The sequence below is a fragment of the Mus pahari genome, chromosome 1, assembly GCF_900095145.1.
Source record: "Mus pahari chromosome 1, PAHARI_EIJ_v1.1, whole genome shotgun sequence".
Classification (NCBI taxonomy): domain Eukaryota; kingdom Metazoa; phylum Chordata; class Mammalia; order Rodentia; family Muridae; genus Mus; species Mus pahari.
This window is the reverse complement of record NC_034590.1, coordinates 116,542,357-116,562,211: the sequence shown is the minus strand read 5'-3', so window position 1 is coordinate 116,562,211 and position 19,855 is coordinate 116,542,357. Positions and strand designations below refer to the sequence as shown.

The following is a 19,855-nucleotide window of genomic DNA, read 5'->3' as shown; positions in this document are numbered from 1 at the left end:
GTTGCTGGGAATTGAACTCAGGATCTCTGGAAGAGCAGTCAGTGCTCTTAACCACTGAGCCATCTCTCCAGCCCCCGACTCTTAGTTTTTTAAAGACAAAATTTCTCTGTTCCTTAGCCTAGAACTCTGTAAATAGGTTAGGTTGACTGTCAGTGAGCCCCAGGGATTCTTCTGCTTCAGCCTCCCCAACACTGGGGACTACAAGTGCACAGCACTACACCAAGCTCTTTTTATGGATGCTCTGAGGTTAGAACTCAGGTTTTCACACTTGGGAGGAAGATGGAAGTTTCTACAGTTCCAAACAGCGTATATTTAGATGATGGAAGTTCAAATAATGAGAGCTGCTACTAATGGAAAGTGAAATGCCTTTTGGAGAAACTAGAACAAGATGAAGGGATGAAGGAAGCTACAGGTGGTGATGGTAGATGTAAGTCTCACTGAGAAAATGACATTTGTGAAAAACCAAGAGAGTGAGCTACACAGATTCCAAGAGGAGCATTCCAGGTGGAGAGAAAAGCCAGCTTAAAAGCCCTACACTGCCCTTGTGATGTCTGGTTCTCAGATGTCTAGCTGTGGCCTGTGTGTATCTAATATGACTGACTCTAGGTTCTCTGGCTTCATTGGCCGTGGCATGTCTGGCTGAATGGAGAGGATAGAGTAGGAAAAACAAGTAAGAAATAAGGTGAGAAATGCAGTGGAAAGGCAGCGCACCCCAGCCTTGTTTCTTGAGAGAGCTGTTCTGTGACCAAAAAGGGAGTCAGGTGCTAGATAACAGGCATTCCCTATAATGGTGATGGTTTGGTTGAGAGAGGAGGGTGGGCTGAGATGACATAAGCAAGTTGGTAGAATGGATCTGCCCTTCAGTGAGAACAGGAAGACTGGGATAGAGCTGACTCCAGAGAAACCTGAAATTCAGTTTACTGTATTGTTTGAGATACCAGTGAAACAGCTAGAAGGAAATACTGAAGAAACAGTAGAGACTGAGTGTCAGGCTCTGGAGAGGGCTTGGGGTTTGGGAGGAATTGATAACTACAAGCCTGGATGGAACAACAGACATAAAGGGAGTAAACAGAAATAGAACCCAGCTGTGGACAGAAGCCCCAGGCCCTCCAGTGCCAGGAAGTCTGGAAGGACTCAGAATAAGAGCATCTCCAAGGTCAGACGAAATCCCAAAGCTGTGGTGTTCTGGGACAGCAAATGATGCCCTATTAAAGGCTAGAGATAGGACAAGAAGGAACCTGGGCCATCAGACTCATCAAGAGAGAATTATCCATCTTGCTGATGGTAGATTGATAGAGAAAGGTGGCAGAAATACAGAGATACATTAAGAGAAGTCAGAATAGGGGACTCAAAAGAGAAGTCTACTGGGACAAGAAGACCTGTGAGGGGCTGTCCAGTGAGGCCTGGAGGGATTTCATTTGCTTTGTTGGAAATAATAGTACATTTGCTCCTGCGAATGAGTATGTAAGAAGAAAGAATAACGTCTACAGTGCCTTCTGCTAGGTGAGAAGGGAGGTTGTACCTGAGTGCAGTGCTCACTAACTTTGGATGGAGACATAGGTGGTTGTCGATAACAGAAGGGGAGGGAAGGAGGGTGTGTGAGGACAGCAGCCCAGGGTAGGTTTATGAGGTGTGAGCTGCTCCAGCTTTCTCAGTGAAAAGAATCAAGGTCAGCAGCATTTGGGAAATGTTAGTGGTCATATGTCACTGAATTGGGAAGGCACGGTACATCCTGTGAGGACAGAGAATGGACTTGAGACATTATGAAGTGGTTCCTAGGCAGGGATACTTACCCCACTTAAGATGGGGCCCATAACTTTAGTCAGACCACGTAGCCAAATTGTGTTGCTATACATGTTCATCTGGTACAGTTGATTCTAAAACAGTCTTAAAGGACTAAGAACATACATAGTTCAGTGATAGGGTCATTGTCTGGTACATCAAAACCATGACTTCAGTTCTCAGCACCATAAAATAAGCCTGGCAGAGCAGGAATAAGAGGACTGATGGGTGTGGGGTGAAGGAATTAGAAAGGCTGACTGGTGTTTGCAACACAGTACATAGTTCTTTTGGTCATCGTGTGGTGACACAGCTTTGACAGGAGTTTTTCTTGGTTTCAGGGTTCAAAAAGGATTCTTCGCTCCAATGAGATCATCCTTCCAGCCAGTGGCCTGGTGGAAACAGAGCTCCAGTTAACCTTCTCCCTCCAGGTCAGAAATGTCTAAATCTTGAAGTTTTCTAATGCTGCAACAATCTAGTACTTAAATAGTCTTGAAATTTAAGGACTTTATTCTCCAAAAACAGCCAGAACCCAGTTTGAGTAGAAAGAATAAAAGTCACCCACGGGCTAACAGCCAGCCTGGAAGGCATCTTCCAAGCAGTACCCGAGCCAGAGCAAGTAGGGTATACTGGATATGATGCTGAGTGGGTACTGAGGCATCCTTCCCTGATGCTTGGTAGCTACCCACTGAGCTCCATCACCATACTTAGCTTTTCCCTGTCATTACTGATCTGAATCTCAGGTCACAGTAGAATACAGCCCACTTCTATTATGTGTTATATCCACCCTTCTCCCTTCATCCCTCTTAGAACATCTCTTTCATCATAATCCTGGTGACTGTGTTGAATCATAGAGAAAACATCTGGGCAGATAGCAGAGAAAGTGAGGTTTCTAAGCTTATGTAGACCTACCAGCACCCTGCAGAACCAGGCCCTCTGGCGTTTCTGTCTTTCTCTGACCAATCACTCTTACAACCAAGAGACACTAAAGCCACTGAAACTCAGTCCTCTGGCTGGACCTGAGCCACCAAGGCTCTGGTTGCTACCCTGGCTAACCACCAGTCTGTCTCCTCCTCAGTACCCTCATTTCCTTAAGCGAGACGCCAACAAACTGCAGATTATGTTGCAAAGGAGAAAACGGTACAAGAACCGAACTATCTTGGGCTATAAAACCTTGGCTGTGGGACTCATCAACATGGCAGAGGTAAGCAGAACACAGTCTACCGCAGCTCTAAATCCGTTGTCACCAGCAAACAGTTTCTCCAGCCTGCAGGCAGGCTTTTATTTTAGTTTTTTCTTTATAGGTTAATTATTTTATTGGAAATTCAGTCTGTTAATAGTTTTCTCAATTTCTCTTACACAAAAGTTTTTTTCCTTTTAACTCTTTTGTTTGTTTGTTTGTTTGCTTGCTTGCTTTTGTTTTTTTCGAGACAGGGTTTCTCTGTGTAGCCCTGGCAGTCCTGGAACTCACTCTGTAGACCAGGCTGGCCTCAAACTCAGAAATCCGCCTGCCTCTACAGCCTGGCCCAACTAATTTTCAAACCAGCCACAGATCTTCATTTACAACATTCATTCCAGGCCCAGTCACCCCACAGTACCCCCAAGTAGAGTGAAACCATGGCTCTTACTCTTTTACCTCAAAGACAAAACAAAACCTGCAGTTCTAAGAGTCATGGTTTCACTCCATGTAACTGTCTCCTTCAGTGATTGATGTATTAATTATTTTTATGTGTGTGGGGGGGGAGGGAGGGAGAGAATATGAGCATAAACATGCTTTGGCGTGCATGTGGGAATGATATGACAACCTCAAGTGTTGGTCCTTGCTTTCTAGCTTGTTTGAAACAGGGTCTTTGAGCTAACTGCTCCATGGATTTCCAGAGCTAACCCTGTCTCCTCCTCCTATCTCACTTTTAGGGGTACTAAGATTATAGATGCATGCTACTGTAAAACTAATGCATCTATCTTTACACAAGCTGAGGATCCAAATGTATGTTCTCACACTTGATGGTAAACATTTTACCCACTGATACACTTCCCTAGCCCCAGTCTTTTAATGATCTTGGCCTGAATTAGTTGCTATTTTGATGCTTGTCAATTTGTGAATTTCTAACCCTGTGACTGACTTTTGTTACTTTGTGGATTCTTTTTTCCACCTTCTCCACCTTTTTTCTTCTGTCCTTTCAACCACTTAAAACTAGATAGAGAAAAGGATAGAGGGAAAGGAAAGAGATCCTGAGTAAAGTCAGAGGTTGAGGGGGTGGTATTTTTAGACTGCTTCCTGCTGATGGGGGCCGCTGAGTTTGTTGTTGATCTTTGCTGTCAGGATAGCTCATTTCTTTTTGTTGTTTTTTTCATTGCGCATGACTACTTAACAAACTGGCCAACAACCCACCCGTCTCTTTTTTTGTTTGTTTGTTTGCTTTTTGTGGTTTTTGTTTGTTTGTTTGTTTTTCTGTGTGTTTTTTTTTTTTTTTCTGAGACAGGTTTTCTCTGTATAGCCCTGGCTGTCCTGGAACTCACTCTGTAGACTAGGCTGACCTCGAACTCAGAAATCCGCCTGCCTCTACCTCCCAATTGCTGGGATTAAAGGTGTGTGCCACCACCGACCATCAACCACCCATCTCTCAGGGCCCTAGCTTTTATATAGAAGTCCCCAGAATTCTAAATGTCATACAATCACAGAAACTATCTGCAGCTGGTAAAATCACTCCCTTGCTAGAGCACAAGACAAATCATAGAGTCAGCTGCTGTGGACAGTCTAAAGCAGTCCCATATCCTTCACCTGAGATTAAAATGAAAACATATTCTTGCAATATTTGTGTTTTTTTAAAGAAACCAAAATTCCAGCCATCCTTTCTGCATAGGTCAGTTGGTAAGTAGTAGAGCATTCCTTTCTTCTTCCACTTACCAATTGATCCACTTATTTATATCAGTTATGGACTGTGGGTTCTTGTTTTACTTAATGGGGTTTAATCATAAATATATAATATATATGTATCCATAAAGTTTTATGCCCTGGTTTGGCCAGTAAGAGCCCCTCCAAGCTGTTTTCTATGTCCTTTTTGATAAGATCCTCCCTTCTTAACAGGCCATCTTGCTTCCTGGTACAGAATAGCTCAAGCTTAATATCCTAGAATGAACTGATTTTCTGAGACTCCTGGAGTGTTTTAGTGGAGAATAGTACTTTAAAAGTCCAATAAGGGTGGGGTATGGTAACATATGCCTTTAATACCAGCACTCCGGAGGCAGAAGCAGAGAGATGGATGAATCTCTGAGTTTGAGGCCTACCTGGTCTATACTAGTGAGTTCCAGAACAGCCAGCACTACATACTTGAGACCCTGTCTCACGAAGAAAAAAATCAGATCAGGTACTAGCAGTGGTGCTCATGTACCGAACAGGGATGACTTGTGCTGTCTTTCAGCAGAAAGAACTAGGAAGTACATATACACACACACACACGTGCTCTTACACACACGCACACGTGCACACATGTGCATCATTATCATTTCCTGTTTGTATATAGCTGTCCCACCCATAGCACACAGTGGCAACTTCAGTTCCAGCCTAATAGCATAGGGCCTAAACCTCCTTTCTTCCTTTCAAACTCCTTTCTCCAGCAGCAAAAAGCCAGGCTCCCAAATCCTCAACATTTCTGCTTTCCTGTGCAGTACTCCCGTGTGTCAAAGACGAAGAAAAGAGACTGCAAGACAGCTTTTTAAATTATTTCTAGCCGGGCATGGTGGCGCACGCCTTTAATCCCGGCACTTGGGAGGCAGAGGCAGGCAAATCTTTGTGAGTTTGAGGCCTGCCTAGTCTACATAGTGAGTTCCAGGAAGCCAGGGATAGGTAGAGAGAACCTGTCTCAAAAAATAATAATAGGTGAAATAGGAAAAATGTATGGTCCTGGTAGTGTTTATATGTGACTTGTCCCAACCCATCTTTTTGTCCTCTTGAAGTTTTATATGAGGATGAGGGACTGTGGGAAGGAATTAATAGTAACAGTGTCATCCCATTCTTACAATTGGGTCAAGCCCCGCCTTTCCCTGTATTTCAGCTCCTTTCTTCTCGTCGCCAAGCAGCTGACTAACCATGCTTATAGGCCTACCCAGACTTAGAAGCTACTATCCGTGTAAAGGACTTCGTTAACATAGAACCTTAGTGATTAGCAATCATTTGCAGCCTCAAACCTCAGTTGTCGTCTTTAAGTAGATGGCCCTGATTAACAGCTGGCACTTTCTAGAGATAGTTGTGTTGTTTATTGTTGTTTTAAATTACCAGACTCAGGAGATCCTCTCACTTCAGCATCACTAATGACTTAGCTAGAAGCAACTGGGAGATTTTTTTTAAAGATTCATTATTTTTAAATTGGGGGGAGGGGTGTGCAGTATGTGCATGTGAGTACCGGTATCTAAGGAGGCCAGAAGAGAGTGTTGGATCAGTTGGAGCTAGATTTACAGATAGCTGTAAGCCACCCAATATGGTCCTAGGAGCAGAACTCAGGTCCTCTTCAAGACATATGGGCACTCTCAACTGCTGAGCCATCTCTAGTCCCTAGAGATAATTGTAAAAGTCCTTGAAAACAGTAGGAAAAGGAGCTAGGCATAAACGTGGAAGTGAAACTACCTTAACAGAATGTCATTGCCATTGACGTGCATATCACTTGGGTTTATAATAGTGACAACCCTATCACTGGGTAAGCTGTTTGTGCTGTATTCTTTGCTCATAGGTGATGCAACACCCCAATGAGGGTGCTTTAGTACTTGGCCTGCACAGCAATGTGAAGGATGTCTCTGTGCCTGTGGCAGAAATAAAAATCTACTCTTTATCCAGCCAGCCCATTGACCATGAAGGAATCAAGTCTAAGCTGTCTGGTAAGATATATACAGTGGGGCTGGAGAGAGAACTCGATGGTTTATAGCACTTGTTGCTCTTCCACAGGATCTGGGTTTGACTTCTAGCATCCACATGTTGGCTCACAACCATCCATAACTCCAGTTCCCAGGGATTTGATACCCTTTTCTGACATCCAAGTGTGGGACACACGTATATATGCAGTATCTGCAGACACCATAAAAGACAGGGGAGCCAGTTCACTCATTGACCTCCATCCTGGGAAATGTGTTCATGCAAAATAAGCTTAGAGATCCCTGGAAGTGATGTGGGGCTGTGACCCTCCATGTGGTCCTTCCCTCTTCAACCCAGTTTTATTGATTCCCTCCTCAACATCACTTAGGATAGATCAAACCAGATCTTGGTTCTTAATAGGATGTTTGTTCTAGATCGCTCCCCAGATATTGACAACTACTCTGAAGAAGAGGAGGAAAGCTTCTCCTCAGAGCAGGAAGGCAGTGATGACCCGTTGCATGGGCAGGTAACTTCCTGTGGGTCCTTCCTCACAGTGGATAAGATAGAGGTCCCTGATATTTCCCAGTCTTATTCTTTTCCTGCTCACTCAGGACCTATTCTATGAAGATGAAGATCTTCGGAAAGTAAAGAAGACTCGGAGGAAACTGACCTCAACCTCAGCCATCACTAGGGTGAGCCACCCGGGTTAGGGCATGGGACAGCTCAGACTCTTGCACATAGAGAGTGAGTGGGGGCAGTAAGACTTTGTGGGGGTTTTGAAAACCCTGTATACTTGGGGTTGCACCCTCAATATTCTGATACATCCCCAGAACCTCTACTACCGCCCAGTAAGAACCAGCATGTTAGGAACCTCTGTAGGATACAGGATGTTATAGGCTATAGATTATGCAGAACAGAAAGAAGGCTATAACCATTTTTTTCTAGAATTTCAAACAATCCAAATATTTCTTTAAGGAGTACAATGCCTCAGACCTTTCCTTTCTTGGTGATTGCGTCAGGTGATGCTCTGTCAACTGCAGAGTAAAGCAGGTCTATAGAATATTGTTGTCTTAGAATAGTACTTGAAAACTACAAAACTCTGGGTTTGATAATGTGCAATTACATTAGATACAATTCTCACCTCGGATCTATTCCCTGAAATCAACAATGTTTGTATTATGTCTAACTAAGATTCCTGAGCCTATGTTAAAGTCAGAGTTGTGGACTGAGAAGCTAAAATCTGAGCTCTGTGGTAACTTCTGGCTGATCCTAGAGCTCACGTACTCCAGGGATAGGGAGGGTCACAAGTATCAAGAGCTTCTCAGGGGAAAAAGCCTGTTTTATTCTGGTTTTCTCAAGTGCAGGGACAGTCTACAGACTGATACCCTGAACGTGAGGTTTTCTTCTCATTTGTAAAATTAAGGCCAGCCCTGGTGTGTCCCATCCTGACCTCTGGACATGAAACAGCACTCACAACCTTTACAGTCAGGGCTCATGAGACTGTAAGAGAGCCCACGAGACTGCAAGCCTAGTTTCTTCTCTGCAGCAGTGGCTCAGGAACATACGAACGGCTCCATTTTTTTCCCAAGTTTTCAGGCCCTGTAGGGAAGACAGGCCCCAGAGTCCAAACTTTCCTTTTTTAAACTCTGAGAAAGAAAAGAGCTACAGGACCCTCCCTGTTACTGTTTCTTCTTCTAACCTTTATCTTTTTTGCTCTGCAATCATGAGTTGGCCCTGTTTCCTCCCCCAAAAGTACCTCCTAAGCTTCCCAAGTGTCCCCTCCTGTGGCCTTTTCAGTAGCATTGTATCCCAGTATGACCAGAGATTGTTGATAATAGCCATCTCCCAGAAGCAGTACTGAAGTTGTAGGCACTTTCTTGTTGTATTTCTGGACACTTGATGATGGTCTCCTTCTGTTCCTGTACAGTCTTCTTGCCCCACCACGAGCGCTTTGTTCTGTGAGTTTCTTCCTTGTTGGACTTGCTCTTCCCACTACTCTCATTCTTAAGTGCAAGTCAGTTGTTCCCATTCCCATATGAGAGTTTAGCTCTTCAGGCCAGAAATATGTGTGACTGAAAACTAATCCTGGTGCCTAAAGTAGAATAAGAAAAGGGATCAGGGAGCCTAGGCTGGGCCCAGTGAACTCTAGTGTCTGGAAATGAAGACTCATCTCAACAGATAACTGACACAGCGGTGAGTGGGTATCATAGAGCAGAGCTCTGCATAGGGACAATTGAGGACACCATGGAAAGTGGCCTCTCCTGGCAATGCTCATTGCAGGCTGAGGGGGCAGAGGTGGACAGATTCCAGGTGTGGGCTGGTAATTACGTGGGTTGGTTGTGCAAGAGGACAAATGCTGTTCTGAGATGTGGAACATGGAGGTACTGGACACTCACCGGCTGGTACCTGGATCTGCCAGACAGAGCAAAAGATGTGCTGGAGGTGCACCTCTGGAAATTCCTGGGGTACGCTGGAGGCTTTGGAGTCATGAGATGCCCAGCGAGATGCCCAGGGCTCTGAGAAGTACATTAGCATTAGCTGTCTTTCTGGAGAGGGTGCAATATGAATGTAGCTACTGTCTGTCAGCTGTCTGTCTTCTCTCTCTCCTTGTGAGGGTAAGCTCCTGACAGACTCTCAGATTGACCACTAGTACATGTTACTTGAGAACAATTTGTATATTTTTGTTCCCACAGCAACCTAATATCAAACAAAAGTTTGTGGCCCTCCTGAAACGATTCAAAGTTTCTGATGAGGTATGATCCCTTACTTCCAGTTTCACTCCTAGGCCCTATGTGGCCACTAGGAATCAGGATCATGGGGTCATGATTCCTATCCCTTGCATGCATATCAGAGCCCCAGGACAGATGGCATATGGAGAAGAGCATTGTGTTTCTTGAAGAGAAAATGAGGGCTTCACATGAAGAGGGTGGTTTCATGGTATTTAGAAACACTTAGAACAGTCATACCTAACCATAATACTCGAGTCTCTGATAAGGGCAGCAGTGAAATATTTAGCTATTATTTTTTTGTTTTTGTTTTATTTTTGGGGTTTGTTTTGTTTTGTTTTGTTTTTTGTTTTTCGAGACAGGGTTTCTCTGTGTAGACCTGGCTGTCCTGGAACTCACTCTGTAGACCCGGCTGGCCTCAAACTCAGAAATCCGCCTGCCTCTGCCTCCCAAGTGCTGGGATTAAATGTGTGTGCCACCACGCCCGGCTTAACTATTGTTTAATTTGTCCTCATATCCCAAGGGCAGCTACAGTGAACAATTTCCCAAGTGTGATATATCCTCATTGATTACCTCTGGGTAGAAATCCCTAGACCCTGGAGGTCCTGGCTTCATTCACCCAGGTTCCTAAGTAAACTAAAAGTGAGTAAAGATAGAAAATGTTGAAAAAGGGTCTCTGTCTCACTGTGGGCTGCAAGTAAAAGTAGCTTACACCTGAATTTTAAGGACAGAGCAGGAAATGGGCTAGGCATGCCAGCACTTCGTCTTCCCCCGGTGCCAGCCCTGGCTTGGATATTGATCATAACTGAGAGGGAAAGTAGCCCCACCATGTCCCTGCTCTCAGAGTCTGACCATATAAGGTCACAAAGGTTACTCGAGCACTAGCACTCTGTTAGTCTAGAGGGACAGAGCTGCGCTTCCCTCTAGAGGGAATATTGAGAGCACCAATTGACAGATGGCCTAGGAGACAGGTCTTGCTCATCTAACCACAAATGTTAATGTTAAAATGTTTAAATGTTGTAAATCTAACCAGATTCATAGATGTTGTTTTGCTTACAGGTGGGCTTTGGGCTAGAACACGTGTCACGGGAGCAGATTCGGGAAGTGGAAGAGGACCTGGATGAACTGTATGACAGTCTAGAGATGTACAACCCCAGCGACAGTGGCCCTGAGATGGAGGAGACAGAAAGCATCCTCAGCACCCCAAAGCCCAAGCTCAAGTGAGGCCCAGAGCTCCTCCCAGGCTGCCTCCCAAGCTCCCTTCCTCCATCATTGTGTCCCTTGCATCCTCTCTCATTCACTCGGAGGATTGTAGCTTTTCATCATCTCCATGACAAAAGTCCTGCTAGGAGTCTGCAGATCCCTTGACCAACTCCATAGCATCCTACCTAACCAGTGTCTGAGAAGCCTAAGTTGCTGATCAGCCTTGAGCACTGGCTCGCTCAGGCCTTGGGAACTGCTCTTTGAGCTGCAGTCACCACTGACATCTGCTGTGCTTCTTTGCTGCAGGCCCTTCTTTGAGGGGATGTCTCAGTCCAGCTCACAGACGGAGATTGGCAGTCTTAACAGCAAGGGCAGCCTCGGAAAAGACACCACCAGTCCTGTGAGCAAAACGATGGTGAAAAGGGTTGGGAGAGGGACCTGGCATATTTGGGTTCTCACTCTGGGCCCTCTGCTTCTCTTAAATGTCACTCCTTTGGGGGCCTACAAAGTAGCTTCAGTCTTCCTCCTGCCTGGAAGCTTAGCAATCCAAAAGTAAAGTATTCTTTTTCTGCTCCAGCATAATCTAGAGCCATTCTCCCTGCCTCAGAACCCTCCCCTCTGTGAGGTACCTGAGCGTATGGGGCGTAATGTATGCCATTTGGCCTAGGGGGAAGAGATTCTGCCTTTAGGCTACAAAAAGAATCAGGTATAAAAGGACAAAGTGATCTGTCCAGGAAACAGGGGAGAGCACTACCGTGGAAGGATGTACTGTTTAGTGAGTAGGTTTCAGTCTGTCTGCTGAGCAAGAGAGTTGTCTGCTATGGCTCCTAGCAGCTGGTCACAGACCAGCCTGGAGTTGTCAAGCCCTCCTTAGCCTTGGAGAAAGAAGCTGTTCATACCTTTGTCCACAACTAAAAGCAGTCACCATATATCGTTTTAGACCGAGCTATGATGTGCTATTTAGAGCCATATTTTTCTGTTAATGAGAGAAACTGATGATCTCCAGTTCTTGCTGTTCTGGCATCAAATGAGGCATAATAATGTGTTCACAGGGGAGAATACACATCTTACTCTGCAGTGGCTATTAACTGTGAGGGGAGGAGCAGGAGGCGCCAGGCACTCCATCTGTTGGAAAGCAGTCTGTGGCTGGCCAGGCTCCTGTCCTGTATGTGCCTTCTTCTGGGCATCTCAGCAACCTTTCTTCCTTCTGCCACCAGATGGAGCTGTCTCCCAGCTTATCTGTTTATTAAAGAACAGCTGGCTGCCAAGCCCACCTAGACCTGTACCTCAGTAAGGAAGTGAAAGAAGGAAAACCGTGGCCCATGCTAAAAATTACCCTTGGAGAAGTGTCAGCCTGTGGCTTGCAGATCTGCCTCCCCAGCACCTTTCAAGCAGGTTCATAGTGGTCGAGAGCCAAGGAGTTTAGTGTGCTGCTAATATTGGGGCATGGCTCAGAACAGCGTTTCCCCACAGAGAACTGCCAGATGGTTACAGAAAGTCTCTGTCCTTGTGGATAAATAATTGACCGCTAGAACACTCAGAGTCCCATCTCTGGGAAGACCCCAGAGCCTGCTAAAGGGAGATGATTGCACAGTGCTCTGTGAGTGATGAACAGTATGCTACCGTGACAGAGTATTCGTAAGGTGTTAACCAAGCCAGTGGTCATGAAGCAGTAAGCATAGAGTATGGCATACATGGGTGTTCAGTAAATGTTCATGACCACTAAATGAGTAAGGGGAGCTGTTTAATATGGGGGAAAAGGTGTTTCTGTATTGGCAGAAGTTGACTACGTCACTTGTTTGATGAGCCCTTATTTGGCAAAAACAAACAAGGAAGCCAGCTTTAATCCCCACAGAGGTGGATCTCTGTAAGTTGGAGGCCAGCCAGGTCTACTTACTGAGGCCCTAGCTCAAACAAGGAAACAGAACGCCTTCGGCTGTAAGGGGTGAGTTTTCCAGAGTGAATCTTAACTCCATCTTCCGCTGACTTGCTTCTTCTCAAGGCTGTTCCCTCATCTGCAACGCCTACATGGAAAACGTGTTCTCTAAAAAGCCATTTGGGAACGCTGTGAGATCCTGTGGGTCAGACTTAGGCAGAGTGTACTGATTGGTAGACCTACTGAAGTACAGTTCCTTAGCACATCCAGTTTTAGAGTTCCAAAACTGACAGACCATGAATGTCTTCTGCGCAAGTCCTTCAATGCTAGTTCCCTTGGCCAGACCTCAAATTTGCTTTGTTGTCTCCCTGCTGAGATTTCTATTTTGAAGAGCCCATATGTCTTGGTGTGGGTGTAGAACTGTGGGATCCTTTAGTATGAAGGCACTTTGGGATGGTCGAACAAGGCTGTGCTCTTAACGTGGAGTTCTTAAGGTAGATTAGGAAAGGTGTGATTGTTGGATCTAGGGGTTGTACACTTCCTGTCTCACCTTGAGAGCCTCTCATCCCCATTGCTAAGCATTAGTTCTTTGTTTTGATTGTTTTCAGCTCTGGCTGTTCTTCTGGAACTTACAATGTAGACCAGGCTGGCCTAGAACTTACAGAGATCTACCTGCCCTTGCGCCCTGAGCGCTGGGATTAAAGGCATGTGCCACCATGCCTGGCCTACTTTTTTTTTTTTTTTTAACTTTTTCTTTTCTTTTTGTGGCACAGGGTATAGAACCCAGGCTTTGTCTGTACTAAGGGATCTACCAGCCTTGCTAATGTATTCTCTTTCTTTTTTTAAATTTTACTTTGTATATGAGTGTTTTGTCTGTGTGTATGTGTACATGTGTGCCTGGTGCTCACAGAAGTCTGAAAAGGATGTAAGATCTCCTAAAACTGGAGTTAGACATAGCTGTGAGCCACCATGTGGTGTCAGGAGCTGACCCTGAACAACTGCAGGAACAGCAAGTGCTCTAACCCTTGAGCCAGTTCTCAAGACTTGTGGGGTTTCTTAATCTCCCACTTTTAGGCTCCAAATTCTTAGAGGACTCACTTTATTACTACAACAAGAAAGGGTTTCTGCTGATACAGATTGTAGCAGTTGTTGAGTTTTCAACTCTTGAGACCCAAACACAATCGCAACATAATTTGGTTCTCTGTGCTTGTAAAGCCTGACAGTCCCCCCCCCCCCCCCCAGTCACAGTCAGCCAAAACGGAAGTCTGAAACTGACAGTCTCCCTTCTCTGACAAGCAGAGGCAGTGCCCTGTGTCCTCTTAATACAAAAGTGTTAGAAGTTAGTGCTTCCCAACACGCCAAGGTCATTGAGCTACACCCAGCCCAGCCCAGCCTTCAGGTATGTTGGAGCAGGAACAGAAGTTTCGAGAGTCGGAAGTTTGCTCCAGTTCTTCTTTGTCACATGCAGCTCCTATAGAAGTGGGGAAGTAGATATCCTCAAATGCTTCCATACTGCCATGAAAACAACACTGTAGTTGTCTCAGAGTTTGACAAGTCATGCAACCTTGAAACCACCCAGTGGAAATTCTTGCTGAACTCCCAGAGTGAGCTTCTACCCTGGGTCCAACCAAGCAGGACTTTTCTGGATTCTAGACTGTTAATATTGGTTGGTTTCTGTCGTGTAAATAGACTAAACATGCACTCTGGAGGCAGCCTGTTCTGTGTGGCTGAGTCATTACACAGGTCATGCCATTTCAAGCTCAGGTGTGTCAGATATGTCTTGCAGATGGCTTTAAGCAGTGGTTCTCCACAAGGGATGGTCTGCCTCTCAGAAGACATTTGTCATTGGTTTGAGAAATTTTAACCCAACAGGAAGGGCTACTACTAACATTCCGAGAATCAAAGACAAACTCCTAAACACCCTGAAGCACACGGATGGTGGAGCCCTAAATGTTACTTCAGGTGGAAACACCCTGGCTTTTAGTATAGCATAGGGAGGGTTTTCCTTGTTGGTTAGTTCACTCAGTGACATTCTGAATTAGCCTGTCATTTCCAGTTATGTATATTTTACAAAGACTTTGAGTAGTTGAGATTAAATGAGATATCCTGAATATCTTCTTCATCCTTTGGTTCCATAGAAGAAAGAAATTCTCTGGGGCCAGTGTCTCCCTGACTCCTGTACCCTGTTGCCCATAACTGGCTGTGATGCTTGTCTGGCCAGATTATTAGCAAATATGAATGATCTTGTTTGTCCATCTGTGTCTGCTTAATAAACTCTTCACATTTATGAGAAATGCTAATAAGACAGTTGAGAATTAATTCACACCTGACAGATTCATATGGGGCTTTTTTTTTCTTAATATGTTGTTAGAGGGACCCTTTTCTGGATGCATCTACCAAGCAAAAGCATTTAACTACTGCTGATGTCTTTAGTCTCAAAGTGAAAGTCTGAAACTGTGAGATTCTCCCTTAAGCAGAGACAGTGCCATGTATCTTCTTGATGCAAAAGTGTTCAGATTTTGTAGATGCAACAGAAAACCACCTAACATCAAGCCCCTTCACCCCAGCAACATAACTGAGAGTCAGAATGTCTGGTTCTGAGCCAGGCGTGGTAGCACATGCCTTTTGTCCTAGTACTCAGGAGGCAGAGGCGAGTGATGTGTTGAGTGCTGAGGCCAGCCAGGTCTACCAGAGCAAGCTCCAGAACACCCAGGACTACACAGCAAAGCCTTGTCTAGAAAAACCAAAAAATAAATGAGTGGGGTTTTTAGTTCTGCACCCAGTGTATCATTTACATAATGATTTAAAATTTTTTGTTACGTATAGGCTAGTAAAGGTAATGAATCCCCTTGAACAGGTGTTGTGCACTGCCTGACAGGAGTGCTAGAAATCAAACCCAGCAAGTTCTCAGCCAGTGATTACTCAGCCGTCTCGCCAATCCATACTTGATTGTTTCCTAAAACAAACTGGCCTTTCTAAGGCTGAATTTTCACAAAAAACACCTCACCCCTCGCTCTCAAAAGATGAAAGCCCTAAAGGCTGTATGAGGTTGAAGATAAAGTAAAAGTATTTTAAGCTTCTTGGGAGAACTAATAAGTTAGAGTGCTAGTCACTAGGATTATGGATGATGATGATGATAATGATAATGATGATGATTTTGCAGATGGAATTGGCTGCTTTAGAAAAAGTCAAATCTACATGGATTAAAAACCAAGATGACAGCTTGACTGAAACAGACACTTTAGTAAGTATGGTTTTGTCTCCTGCCTTGATCATTTCAGATTGTCTTTGTACCTTTAAAAACATAGGAAAAGCCAGGTAAAATAGTGCTCACCTGCAATCAAGGGCACAGGCTGGGGGCAGGGAGGTGAATCTTTGCTTAATGAAACACTGTAAGATAGACACTGTAAGATAGATAGATAGATAGATAGATAGATAGATAGATAGATAGATAGATAGATAGATAGATAGATAGATAGATAGACAGACAGACAGACTTGTTCACATTCAGAGAGACAGGCAGGCAGGAGAGAAGAGATTCATTTTAGAAAGATATTCAGGACACCTTGGAAATGTTGCCTTAAATCTGTGGCTTGTGAATGTCCTGTTTCCTTTCCCCTGAAATCCCTACCCTTGGAATGGAACCCATCCTAGCAATCAGGTCTTTAGCCCGGCGTGGTGGTGCTCGTCTTTGATCTCAGCACTCGGGAAGCAGAGGCAGAAGGATTTCTGAGTTCCAGGCCAGCCTGGTCTACAAAGTGAGTTCCAGGATAGCCAGGGCTATACAGAGAAACCCTGTCTCGGAACACCCCCCCAAAAAAAAAAATCAGGTCCTCCCCCCATATTAGTAAACTAGAAATGTCCCCATTCTGCCCTAAGTAGAACTGACCAAATGCTACTTTGTATTTTTTTTACTGTCACCCTCATTTACTTCTGAAAGATGATGTCCAATGTCTGGCCCTGGGGAGCCACTCCTTTCCTAATTCTGTTGTCTTCTCTGTATTCAGGAAGCTAGAGGCATTAAGTCTCAGAGGGAAGCTGGTCAGCTTCTCCTCCAGGAGATGCTAGAGCTGGCTAGGAGTGCAAGCCACACCCCATGAAGTAGAACTGAACCAGTTGGGCACCATCTCATAAGCCTTTAACTGTTACTGTGCACCTGCTAATGCTGAACACAAAGATGACATCCAGGCTCTTCCAGGGGACGCCGCCTGTGCAAACCTGGATGAGGCTTGATGGAGGTCCTGGGATGAGAGGGTCTCTGAGTTGGCCACACTCATGGAGTACCTGGAAATGTACCCAATGGCACAGGGAGCTAGACATTAGAGGGGGGAACATTACAAAGATTTTGTCTGGGACAATCACATGGCAAGATCTTTTAGTGGTTGAATTGAATTCAGTAGTATTTAGGCTTATATTTAAAGATTTATCTATCTATCTATCTATCTATCTATCTATCTATTTATTTATTTATTTCATATAGGTACACTGTAGCTGTCTTCAGACACCCCAGAAGAGGGCATCAGATCTCATTACGGATGGTCGTGAGCCACCATGTGGTTGCTGGGATTTGAACTCAGGTCCTTCAGAAGAGTAGTCAGTGCTGAGCCATTTCGCCAGCCCTAGGCCTATGTTTATATAGTAAATAACCACTGCATCGCTCATCTTGAAAACAATAAAACATTAGGTCTATCCAAGACTAAAACCTACTGCACCATTACCTCATCACTTAGTTGTTGAAATAAACTCGTCTTTCCCCATTACTACACATAACCAATACAGTGAAATTTCAATTACATCACTTCCTGATTCTGACTTTTCAGTGACTAACCAAATTTCAGACTGAATCTTTTTTTTTTTTTTTTTTTTTTTTTGAGACAGGGTTTCTCTGTGTAGCTCTGGCTGTCCTGGAACTCTGTAGACCAGGCTGGCCTTGAACTCAGAAATTCACCTGCCTCTACCTCCCAAGTGCTGGGATTAAAGGCGTGCACGACCACTGCCCGGCTCTCAGACTGAATCTTAACTCAGTGTCCAAGAGAGAAGGCAGATACCCAAAGCATCTGTACATACATACATACATACATACATACATACATACATACATAGCATACATAGCATACATGCATACATGCCATAGGATTTTCTTACCCATGTGAAGGTCAGAATACTTAATAACTGTAGGAGTGGGAAGAGGCAAGTGATAGTTCAGGTGTGTGGGAGTGTTCTGTCTTGATCCAGCTAATGGTCTCTGGGACTCTGTTTACATTAAAATTTAGTTTAGGCTAGGGATGTAGCTCAGTGGTAGACTTTTTTTTCTAGTATGTTTGAGGTCTTGAGTTCCATCCCCAGCCATACATATTCAGAATTGGGGTAGAGAAGTCACTCAGTTTGACAGAGTACTTGCTTAACATTCATAAAGCCTTGGCACAACATAGAGCTAGATGTAGTAGCACATGCCTACCGTCCCAGTATACAGGGGCAGTATAAAGAGGCAGGAGGATCAGGGGCTCAGAGCCGGACTAAGGTACCTATGACCGTATCTCAATCAAGGGTTTAAATCAAGTTTGTATTTTAGATTTGAGTACTTTGTAAGAGTTACCCCTCAAGGAATGGATGCTTAAAAATATTGAAGGGTAGGCAGGAAGATGTGAGTAGGTAAGCAGGCTCTGATGTACTTGGAAAGCAATGCGAGGAGAAGTCGGGGAGTGACTGGGGAAAGAGTCCCAGGGCTAGCAGAGCCCCAAGCCCCCCTGCAGCAGGGCAGAGCCTTTGGTGCAGTCTGAGTCACATCCTGGTACTTTGGGAAGACACCCTGGTCCGAGCCGAGCCGCAGCACTGTCTGAAGAAGGCAAGGCAAAGCTCTGACCCAGAGGGTGAGAGGAAGATGGGCCTGAGAGAGCCGAGGAAGATGGGTGGACAGAAGCACATGACATCCAGCACAGGGGCAACAAGGGTGGATAAGCAAACTAGAGCCCTGTGCTCCCACTCAACATGCTTCCAGGATAATGGCCATCTTCCAGGGCTCCGTGGAGACTCCTGCAGTTATCAAGTAAGAGGTAACATTTTTTGCCACCTTTCTTGCGGCAGGAAATCACTGACCAGGACATGTTTGGAGATGTGAGCACAAGTCTGGTTGTACCAGAAAAAGTCAAAACTCCTATGAAGTCCAGCAAAGCTGATCTGCAGGGCTCCGCCTCTCCCAGGTACCCCAGTGAGGCAGTTGACCCTGCTGCCAGCTACATGGTGTGAGGAGTGGTGGGGTTGATGTGGCTTTGGGTTTAAAATGGCTATTAACCCCATTCTTGCTACCATCAGCAAGGTGGAAGGGACACACACACCTCGGCAGAAGAGGAGCACTCCCCTGAAGGAGCGGCAGCTCTCCAAGCCCCTGAGTGAGAGAACCAACAGCTCTGACAGTGAGCGCTCTCCTGATCTGGGCCACAGCACACAGGTATTCTTGGGTTCCTGCGAGATCAGGTCCCCTTTCTTGGATTTCAGTCTGTTTCTTTGACAGCTGGGTGGAGAAGGAGGAGGGGTGTTAGCTCCTTTCTGGGATACCTAAGTTAGAGAAGTTATTACACTTGTTATCCTCCACTGTGTGGAATTTGGGATCCAGTTGAGTGGTGATGAACAGGGACAGGAACAAGAACTGTTAGCATTGCTCCCCTGCCAATGTGCCGTGGTTATTCCAAGCTCTTTTTAGGCTACTCTCAACCTTGAGTGTAGTTGGAGAAGGTGTGAGCACAAACCAGATCTGAAGAGTGTATCCTCACTGTGACACTGGCATCAATCAGAGCCAGGGCAAGAAGCCACCCGAGCTGGCTACTGTGCTTCTGAGTTAAGCAGACAAGTTTCTCTAATAAATATTATGGAAGGCCGGGCGTGGTGGCGCACGCCTTTAATCCCAGCACTCGGGAGGCAGAGGCAGGCGGATTTCTGAGTTCGAGGCCAGCCTGGAACTACAAAGTGAGTTCCAGGACAGCCAGGGCTATACAGAGAAACCCTGTCTCGAGGTTGGGGCAGTGTGGCTTCCTGAGTTTGATGCTATCACAAAGCTGCAAATGAGCCTGAGACTAGAATAGTCCAGCACCTAGGGTGAGGTAGTGTCCTGCTGCATAGTCATTGTTCTTGAAATACCTTTGTTCCCAGGACAGTGGGCCCTGCACAGTGCCCACTGCCACTCCCTTCCCCTTTTCCTCACTACCCTCGCCCTTGCTGCACTCTCCAAGCAGCAGCTCACTCGTGGCTCTCAGCCCCTACCTACCATGCTACCTTGGAACCATGCCCTTCACATGACACCTCTGCTTCCCAGCTCCACGGGCTCTCCCCAGAACAACCGCTGCCGTGACTTTATGCCTGGAGTGTAATGTATTCTCCAAGGACACTTATCTTCCTCATCTCCAGTTTAGTCTGATCAATGGGAGACTG

At 45.3% G+C, this 19,855-nt stretch overlaps 1 protein-coding gene across 1 annotated transcript in view; it reads left to right on the top strand.

Annotated features, from left to right (window-relative positions):
• Window positions 1-19,855, top strand: part of Pacs1 (phosphofurin acidic cluster sorting protein 1) — a 138,979-nt gene that overhangs the window by 108,652 nt on the left and 10,472 nt on the right. The window contains exons 3-13 of the mRNA XM_021192146.1: window positions 2,121-2,210; window positions 2,858-2,983; window positions 6,507-6,651; window positions 7,060-7,151; window positions 7,237-7,317; window positions 9,319-9,378; window positions 10,411-10,571; window positions 10,861-10,954; window positions 15,594-15,674; window positions 18,515-18,630; window positions 18,743-18,878. Of these exons, the coding sequence (XP_021047805.1) occupies window positions 2,121-2,210; window positions 2,858-2,983; window positions 6,507-6,651; window positions 7,060-7,151; window positions 7,237-7,317; window positions 9,319-9,378; window positions 10,411-10,571; window positions 10,861-10,954; window positions 15,594-15,674; window positions 18,515-18,630; window positions 18,743-18,878 (1,182 nt within the window). The remainder of the gene's footprint in view (window positions 1-2,120; window positions 2,211-2,857; window positions 2,984-6,506; window positions 6,652-7,059; window positions 7,152-7,236; window positions 7,318-9,318; window positions 9,379-10,410; window positions 10,572-10,860; window positions 10,955-15,593; window positions 15,675-18,514; window positions 18,631-18,742; window positions 18,879-19,855) is intronic.